This window comes from Lichenostomus cassidix, chromosome 1 (assembly GCF_008360975.1).
Source record: "Lichenostomus cassidix isolate B80296 chromosome 1, HeHo_3.0, whole genome shotgun sequence".
Classification (NCBI taxonomy): Eukaryota; Metazoa; Chordata; class Aves; order Passeriformes; family Meliphagidae; genus Lichenostomus; species Lichenostomus cassidix.
The window spans coordinates 59,180,455-59,193,644 of record NC_139479.1 but is presented as its reverse complement, the minus strand read 5'-3'; the positions used below and the strand labels follow the sequence as shown (position 1 = coordinate 59,193,644).

The 13,190-nt window shown below is 37.2% G+C and overlaps 1 protein-coding gene across 3 annotated transcripts in view; it reads right to left on the bottom strand.

Annotated features, from left to right (window-relative positions):
- Window positions 1-13,190, bottom strand: part of DGKH (diacylglycerol kinase eta) — a 157,139-nt gene that overhangs the window by 66,719 nt on the left and 77,230 nt on the right. For 2 of the 3 annotated variants that reach the window (XM_085059159.1, XM_085059165.1), the window contains exons 3-4: window positions 9,762-9,872; window positions 7,443-7,523 (exon numbers count right to left, since the gene is read on the bottom strand). In XM_085059159.1, the coding sequence (XP_084915285.1) occupies window positions 7,443-7,523; window positions 9,762-9,872 (192 nt within the window). Of the gene's footprint in view, window positions 1-7,442; window positions 7,524-9,761; window positions 9,873-13,190 lie in introns of those variants that run through there. The other variant, XM_085059174.1, reaches the window with a different exon arrangement.

Here is a 13,190-nt window from a genome sequence, read left to right as displayed (position 1 = left end):
TTTCTGTGGTTTGGGTATTTTTCAGGCTGGGAGCATCAAAAAGCCCTCATCACTTAGAGGTTAATCGCCATCTGTATGAAACAGCAAAGAGTTCACAACTAGGGGAAAAACTAAACCCATTCCAAGAGTTAGCTACTCATGCAAAGCTGAGTCATGCTGGTGAAGCCAGCACTGGAACTTGAGCCATTTCCAGCCATGTTCTACCTCCCAGAGACAACAAGAGGCCCCAGGACCTTTGCAGATGTCACTGCAGGACCTGTCAGCCCTGGGCTGCACTGCCAACAGGGCACAGGGAATGTCTGGATGTGCCATTCCCCCATCTTGAAACAGTGCCATGTGCTGAGCCTTCTGATAATGCCAAGGGCAATAATTAAAACACAATGCCTCTGAGGCTGGGATTTAGCTCACAGAGAAAAGTACTGTAAGGAGACTTCTGCAAATGTGTGTGAACTCCCAGCATCATCAGTATATACTGTTAACATCAACATACAACAGGAATGCACAGGAAGTTTCAAAACATATCCAAACGCAGGAGATTATTGCAGATCTAAAGGATGAAAAACAGAAACTTGTTTCCAAACACAAACCCATTCCTTTCATGTTCCTGTGGTTTATTAAAGGGAAAAGTCAAGCAAGAGTGTCTCCCTTCAAGGGAACATCAACACAGACTATATATAGACATTTACTCAAAATAGATTTTTACAAAGAAGAATTGTGGATAGCTGTGCTCCAGAGTATTCCTACAGAGCAAACCAGAAAGATTAATCTATCCAGGATACAAACAAGGCAATATTTGCTTAGCAATAGCTGAAACCACAGAGAATCTGCCTCAGGTTTGGAAATTAGAAGGTAGTTGCTGATCCCATGATCTTAGGAGCCTCCCAACTCAGGGATAGAGAGATGATTTCGCCAAACTAAAGAAGTAAGAAAGACAGTGAAAGAAAAGCAGCAGAAAGATCAGAAAAGGCCTGTGTAACCTTTAGCTGAGAGGCCCTTTGAAGAAAAAAAACAAACCAGACTGAGGTAGAAGAGCATCTGAGGGGCTTGAGGCTATCAGTAAAGAAACCATCTCCTGATGTCCACTGAGATGAACAGCAGTAGAGAAATACCTCCACTAGCATTCAAAAGCTTTCTGTACTTAAATAAATCTCAAGACCTTGAACTTTGGACAAATCAAGAGTCACTAATAAAATTGAATTTATGTTATGTTATTTAATAAGGAAAAAAACCCCCAAGTTTTAGGATAATTACTCCCAGCTTTAGGAATACCTCTCTTTGTCCATAATATTTGAAAAGACAGAATACTGGAGTGTCCAAATCCAAAGATTAAAGGTTTTAAACTCCTTTGGGAAAAGGCTCTTCTCATTTCTTTCTGATGTGGCTTGAGGGAGGTTAAGCAGTTCTCACATTCTCTGAAGTTTTTGTAGTCCCTGAAGGAAAGTTTCAACAACAACACTGAAAAAATCCGAGAGGCAAGAAAGGAAGCAAAATATGTCCAAGTCCAGAGAACTTAACACTATCTCTGAAACATACTGCAAAACTCTGGCAATGCATTCTGTCTCCCAAGCCCAGAGTGAATATTAAAAGTTAGTTCTCTAAAATCAATTAGAAGCAGCTAATCTCCATGATGAGCACAGAGCTGACTGATGTGGGAAGCAGCAGGACTGAAATACACTGTTGAAAGCAATATGCCTTTCAGGACTGGTTGCAATATTCCACTTGAAATCCTGACAAATTGCAAGAATTGGGCTTCAAGTACAACTGGGCCACCTCCCATCAAAAACAGCAGCTGTACAAGAGGATTCACAGGTGAAAAAATTAGTTTATCCTTTGAGCTGGTTCCACATAAGTCATATGCAAATAAACTTCACCTCTCCAACCAAGACATATAATACGCTACATTCAGAAATATGGATAGGAAATAAGGTAATCAGAGGTCTGTAAGAAAACAATATAAGCTAGAAGAAAACAATATAAATTTTAACCACACTTGAAGCACAGTTGCTTCAATAAAATATTTGGCTTCACTAACCTATAGAAAAACCCTAACCATCTCAAAATAATATATCTGAAGAAAATCAGCAAACATAAATATGTAGTTTTTTCAAAATCTATCTAAATTTACAGAATATCAATAAAACCACAGACAGCTGCATAAGGATTTTTTTGCTGCTGTTTAAAAACATATAAAGCAGAATCCCCTGCTTTTCAGTCCAAGTGAACTGGTAAGTCTGACCAAAAAAGTGGAAATCAGAGAAAAACAACTTTTACTTTTTGTAACAAAATTACATTCAGGGACTAACTTTAATGAAATGCCATTCATGTTTTGTTTGTCTTTTTAATATAATATGAAAAAACACTTCTAAAAATATTAAGCCATAAAGGCTTTAATTAATTAAAGGATTAATTTGAACAAAATTAAGTACTTCTGTTCAGAAAAGTTAAAACATCAGGCTGATCCATAATCATGTTTAATTCAGTCATTGAACTGAAATGACCAATTATTTTATTCACCATCGTGCAATGAGATGAAAAGCTCAGGGATGTAAAAAAGTAAGAAGGAATAAGAGGAATGTTTAATATGAAAAAAGATTAATAGATAATAAGCAGCTTATTATTCTCCAACAAAATTTTGTGGTGTGATTCTTAAACTGGAAGAGAAGTGTAAAGTAGCAGTACGAGAATATTTGCAGACTGCACAAAATTTTGATTACTTGACCTCCAAGGCACTTCAAAGTGAGCCAAGCAATGTATTAAGTAGAGCACACTGACTTGAAAAATTTCAGTGTTAGTAAAAACAAAGAAATACAAACCACAGAAGCAGAGATTAAATATTTATGAATTACAGACAACTCCAAATTAACAGAAAAGGACCTTAGTATCAATATAGAGGATACAAAAATGCACAATATGCCACTGCAGAAAACAAACAAAACATGGGATCTGTAAAGAATGTAAATGCACATTAATTTATAAAAAATCCCAAATGTCTGTGACTTGTGTTTCCCTGAATGTCCAGCATGTCACTTCACTTACAAGATGATGCTGCAGAATAACAATCAGCAAGAATAGGTAAGAGTATAGAAGAATGTTTACTAAGATGATTTACCTTGGAAAATAGTCAAATCAAATGGAGGTAATAAAAAATGTAAAATAAAAAAAAGATAGCTTATAAGTTTCTACTGCCTTTGCATCATAACACTAGGTGAGAAAACTTTATTAAAGCCCAGCATTTTAAAAGTTCTCTAAGAAAGCTTTTTTTCTTCACAGAATAAATAATCAAGACTCTGTGGTCTATATGGTATAAAGCCTTGCTAAAACCAATAAATCAGCAGAAATGTATTGTATTAGACATTTTTGCAAGCATATCCAGAATCCTCGTAATCAGTGTTATTAGCTGGAACATAAAGTTTCCTTTCCAGCCAATTTCTAATTACTAAAAATCACAGTAGGCTTTCCAGGATAGCAGATCTGCCTACTGCAGCATCCTCCCTCTCAAGATGACAACTTTCAGAAGATGCATATTCAACAAAAAGCTCTTGATTCAGCACCTGATTCAGAAAGCTGAAAGCAAAGGCCTACATTTTAGGTGCCCTGGATGACAAAGCTCCTATTGCAGCTAAGGGAGAATTAGTTAATAATCAGTGGAGTCTAAACTGAACTGAGCAATTACAGAAATGTGCTTCAAAGACCTACTAATTTTATTCCAGGTAACTAAATTTAGGGCCCTATAAACCCATCATTGAGTCCCACACGGAAGTTAGGACAAGCTGAATCCCCATCCTGAGTATCATACATTATGTTAACTCTCATATTCCTGGAGGGCACCTTCCAGAATGATAGAGAAATTATTTCCTCTGTTATTCTTAGATGCAATTAGATAAAGCCAGCTATAAAAAGTAGTGCCTCAAAGCCAGCATTTTACCATAGAATTATTGTTTTCCATCACATTTACCATCAAAAAAACCCATAACTGAATTAAAAGTTTCAAACAAAAGTCTGGATGGATTAAATACAGGTGCTGTCACATGATGCCTGTGCATTTGATGTGTGACTTTAGCATAGGTTTATAGTAACCCAGGGCATTTTACACAATCATGTGGCTCAACAACTTAACAGCTTATGCTAAGCATGCTTAACATCTACAGATTTTTTTCCTCAGCAATGTGCATCAGTTCTTCATCACCAAAAGCAAGGCAGAAGTAGAAACTTAAGCTCACCTAAGAAAACTTCCTCTTAAATCACAATCCATGATCACATTTGTTTCCTTGAGGAATTTAATTACCTGAATACCCCTGTTATAGAATCCTTCCTGTATTTAAAAATCCCATTCCTCATACCTGTAAGAACAAAAGCACACCACCACTGCTCTGCAAGGCCATGCCTGCACGCCAGAGATCACTCTTCAGCCTCATTCAGCCTTGAGACTCGTTTTGAGAAAAATAAAGAGGTTTTTCTAAAGGTATCAACAAGCCATCTTCTATTCCTTCAAACCAAAGTGCACAAGGAATTACAGCTCTCAGCAGAATTGGTCACTTCCCTATCTGCTTCTGTGCAACAAGGATGGGAGACTGATTCATCTGGGAAGCATCCCCAAAGAGATAACATGATGTGCAACTGGCTGTGCTGAGACAACATAAACCACCCTCTGAGGCAGAAGCAAAGTGCTGGAGAAAAACACGTTCAGCAGAGTACCCAATATCATCACGATGACTCAGCCCTCATCCATGCCACTGAACTGGACACGGGCTGGGCAAAATCCCCCATGAGTTCCTGAGGTGGAGAGGGTGATGCAAATCTCTCATGGGCTGAATTGGCTTCTTGAACCTTTTCTCTCTCTTCCCATAGACTTGGGAGACTGGTACTTAACAAGGCAGTAGGAGGAATCTGGCCTTGAGTGTCTTATGTAAAGACTCTGAAGTCAAGGGACACCTTCTGTTTAATAACCTCTAGGTAGGGATTCTCAGCACTACAAAACATCTATCAACTCTTAAAAGGCATCCTAGTGCAAGCTTGTGCACTAGAAACTAATTGCTAGGAGTGAGTTGGTTGTTCATGAAAAGGCTATATCATCAGCAACAAAGAAAAAGTGAAACAGATGAGCTGATTTATCAGCTTTACTTTTTGATTAGAAGATATTATGTACCTCAACTTCCCCTTTAACCTCAACTTCTCTGCAGAAAGACAGGAAAAGTAATTCTGGTGAACAAACAGTGGTATTTAGTTACATAAAATATTCTGCAGGCTTGTGCATTACAAATAAACTCAACCTTAAATCTGTGTGTTATGACTAATTTTAGGACTTGAGTTTTATCCAAAAAAAGAGCGTGGAAAAACTTGACACACACACCTCTGCCTTGAAACAGACAAACTAGAAAGGGCAAAAGAAGGCAAAACAGTAACTTCTACAAGTTGAGGGTGGGAAATTGAGGGGAGAGGTTGGGACTTAAGTGAAATTACAAATGTTTTTTTTTTTTACATTTTTTTTTAATTGCTTTAATATGAATTTTTGAAGGTGTGTTTTCCTGGAAAAATTGTCATTTGGTGTATATTCCATCTACGTCAGTTTGAGTTAAAAATATTCTCTACTGGGACAAAGAAACAAGAGGAGCACATTAACTAATGTTACTTGGTTAACTTAATGTAACTAAGGCTATAGTTAAGGATTTAATTTTTGCTTTTTTAACAAAGAGAATGCTAACCGATCACTGAGAACATAAATAAAAAAATCATAATTTTAAGAAAGGCAGAATTATTTTTTTTTAAATGGAAGAAAATAAAAAGGCAAAAAGAAATGTTTCCTTTTATTTATAAGGAGTATTGCTGGAGAGCTAACCACCCACTCCACTCTCAGCCCCTGAGTCCAACCCAGCGCAGGCGAGGTCAGAGATGTCTCACTTCACGGAGCTGTGTTGCTGGGAGACTGGGTTAGGCAAACACAAAGAAAGAAGCCAAAAGATTAAGCAAGATGACGACTGCTACCACATTTCACAGTCAAATCAGATGATTCTTCAATCCAGGACACATTTAAATCCAAATAATTTTTCAAAATGAATTTGAAGACTCCTTAGAGAAAACACTCTTTGCCCTGAAGTACCCTGGACATTAAAATGAAGTTTCTCTGAAGCTGTTAAAGCTGTAGCCAGAGATTTCTTTTTTCACTACTGCCTTCCCCCAAAGTCTTAATACTAGAACCAAAACATGCTTTTGATGAAGAATGAGATACTGAATGGGCCTAAAGGATTACAAAGGATAACAAAACTCCAAACATTGAACAAGAGGGGAAAAAAAACCAAAAAGGAAAAAGCCCAAGCATCCCACTTTTCTAAAGAAGCAGAACTTTTAGGCAACAGAAAGAACCTTTCCAAAAGACAAGATGGCATCTTACTCAGCCACCACCTCATCTGAGACCTTCCATCAAAGTAGTCTTTTTAATTGCATTTTTAATCAGCAAAGCAGCTTAGATTGCCACAACACACTGGACTGGCAAGGCCACCACAAGCACATCTTTGAAGTGCTCTGACTGCTTCAGCAGCTGCCTGGGAAGTACCAGAGCAAGGAAGAACTTTGAAGCTCTCACGAGGCTTGTGTTTGACTGCCTTGGAGAAGAAAAACCAAGACTGGTAATATGGACTAATACGGATCACCTGTGGTATTAAAAACATCAGGAAAATGAAAAATCAACATTTTAATAGAGAATTATGGGACATACAGTTCAAGAAAAATTATGACTTTGCAGTCAGTGGGATAACTCAAGACCTTCAGACGGACAACTTCACCCACGGTCTTCCCCATAACTAGTTCATGTTCAAATTTTTTTTCCCCAGGGGTTAAGAATCAGCAGAGGAACTGTGTCAGACATTATCACTTAGTTCTAACAGAGCAGTTGAACAAGAAATGGAAGACCATTTGTGTATGTAAAACACACCTGTGAACTTACAGAAACGGGGATTTATGAACACTTTGTGTTTCTTACAGCAGTATCAGAATCAAGGTGTGATTGTAGGGACAGTTTTCCACGTGACTTGGAAACATACATGGGTATGAATGGCAATGAAAAAAAGCACACTTCAATATGAGAAGAATCCAAAAATGTTATGATAAGAAACAAAACCACAATTATATTTAATACAGCATGTCACCTCAAAGAGAAGCTACAGAACAAACCCAAGCTGTACTAATAAGTGCTAAGAAAGTACTAACACTGAATCTTGTATTTTTAATGCCTTGTAACATCATCTTTTGAAACAACTGTCATATGACATTTCTGCTCACTGAAATAAAATGTTCTATAGTCGATGTGGTATTGTTCTCATACATTAAACCAATTCCAAAAAAAGACATTTCCAAACACAGGAAAATAAGAAATTCAGAGGACGCTTGATTTTCTTAGTAACAGTCTATCCACAGCTTTCTGTAACAGTGTTAAAATTGTTCCATACCGTGAAGCTGTTGTTGACATTTTTTGTGCTTGATTCAGCTACGCTGGCATCTGACAAGTCAACTTCATCAAATATTAGAGACTGTGAAGGGAAAAGAACATAGAAGAATTAAGTCTGAGTCCATTTTCAGGTATGCTTACAAAATGTGCTTTAATTTCATTCTGTCTATTCCAATTAGAAAATAAAAATAGAAAATAGAAGTAGTGAAAAAAATAGAACACACTGATGATGTGATAAAATTTCATAGCTGGCCCCTAAATACTTGCTACTTGCTATCTAAATGGTACATGAGAGCATAAAAAAAGCAGCTCCATTATCATATTGCTTTAAAATCTCTCAAAAGAAGGGTTTTTTTTTAGATAGATGAAGCTTTGGAGTGTCTACTGTGTAGCAAAAATGTGGTGTCAGAGGAAAGAGATTCACACACAGTAAAATGTAAATTAATTATTCAGTTTTAGAATGGAACTATAAAGTCATGTAGGAAGCTATGATATGGTACCCATATGAGAAGATGAATCTCAAAGGCCTGAAGACATCTCCTCCACTCCTTTGTTTGATGTTCCAACAAGAGAAATATACGTCTACCCTGAACACTCCAGCCTCTGGCAACGGATCAGTTAGGTTCTGTTATGCTCACAATGGGTTTTTTTAGCACAGAAGAATAGTCCAACAAAAATGCCTATTTTTTTAGCCATACCATGTATTTCCTCTTCCATGCCACAGAACAGAGAATCCATGTTAGGGGAGTTTCACATGTCTGGATTCAGCATTACAGTACTGGCACAATTGCCTACTCACACCACCTTCTTTTTTCATCTTTATAATAGAATCACAGAATGGTTTTGGTTGGAAGGGCCCTGAAGATAATCTAGCTCCAAACCTCCTGCCATGCCACCTGCTCAAAGCCTCACACAACCAGGCATTGAACATTTCCAAGGATGGGACATCTACAGCTTTTCTGAGCAGCCTGTGCCAGTGCCTCAGCACCCTCACAGTAGAGTATCTTCCCTATACCTAATATCCAAATCTTTCCTTTCAGTTTAAAGTCATTCCCCCTTGTCCTATCACTACCAGACATTGTAAAAAGTCCCTCTCCAGCTCTCCTGTAGCCCTTATTAGGTACTGGAAGGCTGCTAAAAGGTTTCCCTGAAGCCTTCTCTTCTCCAGGCTGAACAACCCTAACTCTCTCAGCCTGTCCTCATAGGAGAGGAGCTCCAGCCCTCTGAGCATCTTTGTGGCTGTCTTCTGGACACGCTACAACAGTTTCATGGCTCCCAAGATAGCAAGTGCTCAGACCTGTTGGAGTGAAACCAACACAGAACCAAAAGCATGCAAATATCCCATATTCCTCATCCAGCAGGGTAGGCTCACATTTTCAAAACATCTCAGCATCATATTGTGAGTTGAGGTTGCCCTTCTCAGAGCTCTCATCTGCCATGCTTATCCTTTATATGAACAGCTCGTGGTGGCACCAAGTGCAGAGAAGTTTGACAACAGAGGTACTGCAGTGCTGGGCTCCTTGGAGTAATGATGCTTTCATTGATTCATTAGAGCCACACAACTGTGCAGCTACAGTTCTGCAGTACCAGAAGGAGAGATCTCTGTGCCTTTACTAAGAGTTTTGTTGAGAAAACAAGGCTACAGAAGATAGAGACCTGAAGCACCTCACCTACAGCTCCCATGAGATGCTGCAACCCCACAGGGTAAAGGAAAGTTAACACCCAGCGCTGCGGAACAGCGCAATCTGAGTCAGCCCAACAAAAAAAATTCTCCCAGCCCTGGCCTTGAGGGGGAGGAAGGAAATGCCTTTCAAAGAGAAGACAAGTATTCCCCTCTGCCCACCCCCAATTCTCCCATCAAAAAAATTCAATTGATGAGAAACAGCTTTTTCCCCTATACATCAGTTTTGGCAGAAAATCAGCCTATCTCGATTCCACATAACTATCTGTACGGGCATCAGAGGAGAAGAGTTTTAATAGAATTCAGTTTGAGAGATCACTTCTGAGCATTATCCAGTTTTTACTTTTTTTGACTGTCTGAAAGCCACTTCCCCAAAAAAATGTACAACTCCTTAAAATGAGTTTATTTGTCTGAATAGCTAAAAACATTTAAATAACTGTGATAAACTTCATCCAAAATAAAAAAAATCAAGAGAAATCACCAATCTTCCTTAAAGTTAATACGCTACATCCTATATACAACAGTTTTTACATAAAACAACCGTGAACAAACTATTAAATTATTATTACTGTACTTATAAACCTAAACAAAATTGAAGTCACAAGTCAATGACATTAGACACTAATAGCATAGAATTACCTTTGAATCCTTAGCATAGTAAAGGGTACGACCTCGAAGTTTGAAATAACGCTTTTTCCACCTTTGAAAAGAGCTGGTTTGCTTCAGTAGTAATCCTTCTTTTATACTTGTCTGAAAAATATTAAAATACAGAAACCAAGGTAAATACATGTAGAAATAGCTACACATATAAAGTTATGCTTTTTAAAAATTTATGTTACACCTTATATAACTGTGAATTTAAACTTTCATTTGTTCACATTAAATAGAGACTAATTTTTTTGACCACCAGATTTTTCTTTTTCTATTTTTTTAACAACTACAGTGTTAGCAAAATGCTAATTTTACATGTAAACAGAAAAGGCTGTCAAGAGGCATATAATTATTCTGAAGATACACACAAAATAATTCAATTGTCTGGATAGCTGCAAACCTACAAGGCTGAGCAACAACTGATGGTGGCACAATTTAGAAAAAAAGTACTAAAACCATCAACACAATGTAATTTCCAGTTCCAAAACTGATTATGTTGAGAAGAAACACAATTTCCACACAGACACTAATTCACCAAGGTACTTAAATGTATCTGATTCAAGCACGTGAATTACTTCAAAACAGAGGGAATAATCCAGTATGATGCAAGTCATGCAAGACTTTGAATGTGTTGCTGAACTGAAGCCTTCAGCATGAAATCAGCAAACCATTAGAGATAATTATTATCTGCAAAGTGTGAGAACAGTAACAGATTGGGGTATTTTTACCATGCAAACATTTTTAGGCAAAAAAATGACTCGCTGATCCAAACCTTTCCATTGCAGACAGAACTCTGTCTATATACAACCCATATTTTTAAATGAGCAAGAGACAAATTAGTGTATGTTAAAGGTGCATGCTGCTTTCACCAGTGTGCGTGGGACTCATCCCATTACAGAAATTCTCCTCTTAATCAAATAAAATTACATGAACCCATCATGCTAATTACACGAGTCCCAAAACATATTTTCTTCAGTTTTGAAGCCCACAAGAGTATGAGGAAAAGCAAGTACATTTGGATACTATATTCCAAAATTACTGTTTTCAGAGTATTTTCAATTTGTACGGTAATAACATGATGAGACTTTTATAACACAATTTCTAGCCAATGTGATACAAACATCATTTGAAGATGTTTGTTCTAGAACTTTTAGAAACTTAACCAAGACCGGACCTAAAGTTCATAAACATCTTCTATTATCAGACGTCAAATTCTCCTTAACTTTAATGCAAGTAATAAAAACACAGAAAAAGCTGAAAGCACTTTAGTGCTCCTACTATTTCCTTGAAATGAGAAACAGAGATCACACCCTTCATTTAGACAGTCCTAGCATCACACACTGCAAATACGGCCCAATGACCACCAAGCCATTGAATTAATGCTCTCAAAAAAAGCAACCCTCTCAGATCTAACGTAGCTGAAAGTTTAGATTTGACACAGTTTACTTCACATGCCAACAACCTGCACCAATGGATTCAGTCAGCCCTCCTGCTCTAGCTAAGGGGTAGCAATTCCCAGTGAAAAAGGTCTGCTCATCACACACCATTTTAAGACAGTTTGCAATTTTCTGATCAGACCCCAAGATAAGCTAGTTTTCCATTATTTAAACACATTTAATCAGTTAGCAAATGCAAGCACTTATTCAAAGCTCTCTGTTGCAGCCATGCAGCATCTGCGCTTTGTATAGCTCTCTGAGATTTTGGAAGCTCATCACAAGGATGGGAGGAGATGACTTGTGTGTTTATCAAGGGTCAGGAGATGTTAAGGCCAGAGAAATTTAGTTCCAAGGAAATGGTACTCTACATTCATGAGAGACACTGACTTACTAGGAAAATTTCCAAAACGGAAGGAAATCCACACTCCCTAAAATGCACTAGGTGTACTAGGAGACACAGAACATATATTAAGCTGAATACTTTTGGAAATTTTAAACTCTGTTCAAAGAACAAAGCTCCCAAAACCTTGAGCTATGACTCACTGAAGAATTAGTTAACTCTTTCCTCTAATTTTCATGTGTACATAAACCATTTTCTCTTTTTTCTACTCACCCACTAAAAAACAATATCCTTAATGTCAAACCAATAACTTCAAAATTAAATCTATTTTGCCAATCAGCCATTTGAAATAAACTTCCTAAAGCTGGCAGTAAATAATCTTGTAGTAAATAATCTACAGAATTTATTTTTGCATCAAAATTTTCAAAAAATCTGAAAAACATTAACCCAAGAAGTATAAGCACTTAGAATATACACTTGAAGTTTTCATTTTACCACAAATAAATACATTGGGCTGAGATTTGAGCATCTTAAGTAGACAATTCCATGGCTGCAGGCACCAAAACTGAGCACAAATCTTTAGCCCAATATCCCTATTTAGACTTTAAAATGTTTAAAATTCTATCTGCCAATTGAGTCACTAAGCAATCTGCTAATAATGCTTTCCTGAATCTATACCCAAGTTAGAGCATTTCCAGTAATTTGAGATTGGAAGGGACCACTCATGTTGTTGAATTTGGGTCCTCATTATTGCCTACAAACAGGTAATATTAAGTTTTTCAAAAGCATTGATCAGGCTGTAACTACACCTAAAGAAGGTAGCTGGTTCCCCTTTTTCTCCCCATGGCAATTAAGACAGTGCTCCAAGATCTCACTGTTCTGAGAAGCCTTTTCATAATTAATCTCAGCTGGACATTAAATCTGAAGCATAAGCAATAATGACTCCAATTATATTAACTACTTTCCTACTGTAATTTAAGAGAAACAAGAAGTACAGATCCTACACTCCCACGCTAGTTCTCACTTTTACAGAATCACCTCTCATCAGCTTGCCAAAACCTCTGAACTTCCCCATACATCTTGTATCATCTAGAAATACAAGGTCCCTCCAGAAGTGTACGACTAGAATTACAACAGAATGGAAAAGAATCCCTAACAATGTTTACTATTTTAGCCATGAGTAAAGGAAAATGATTGACAATATTACAATCACAACATCACAGGGCTCCACTGTGGTATATTTTCCAGAAGAAATCTAATTACAAAAAATACAGCCATTTTTCATAAAATTAGGGAGTACATATATGCTCGATTATCCAAGAATGTCAAATGCTACTCTGCAAAATCTCAAGAAAAAAAGGATTTGTGGGTATTTGGTTCATAAAAAAACAGAGATATCATCTTTGTACCAGCAGATTTTAAAACGTCCAGTATATAACACCTGAAAAGTCAAACAGGTTTTTTTTTTTTTTCTCCAAAGGAAACCAACCACTTTCCCTTACTTCTAATTCACATACTTTGCAAAGTCCCACATTTCTGCAAAGATAACTTTTTTACTTCTGCTGCTGCTAGAAACACACAAAGAAAGGAGAAAATCTTCTGAATTTAGAAAATAGTAAACTGATTATGGACCCTTTACTG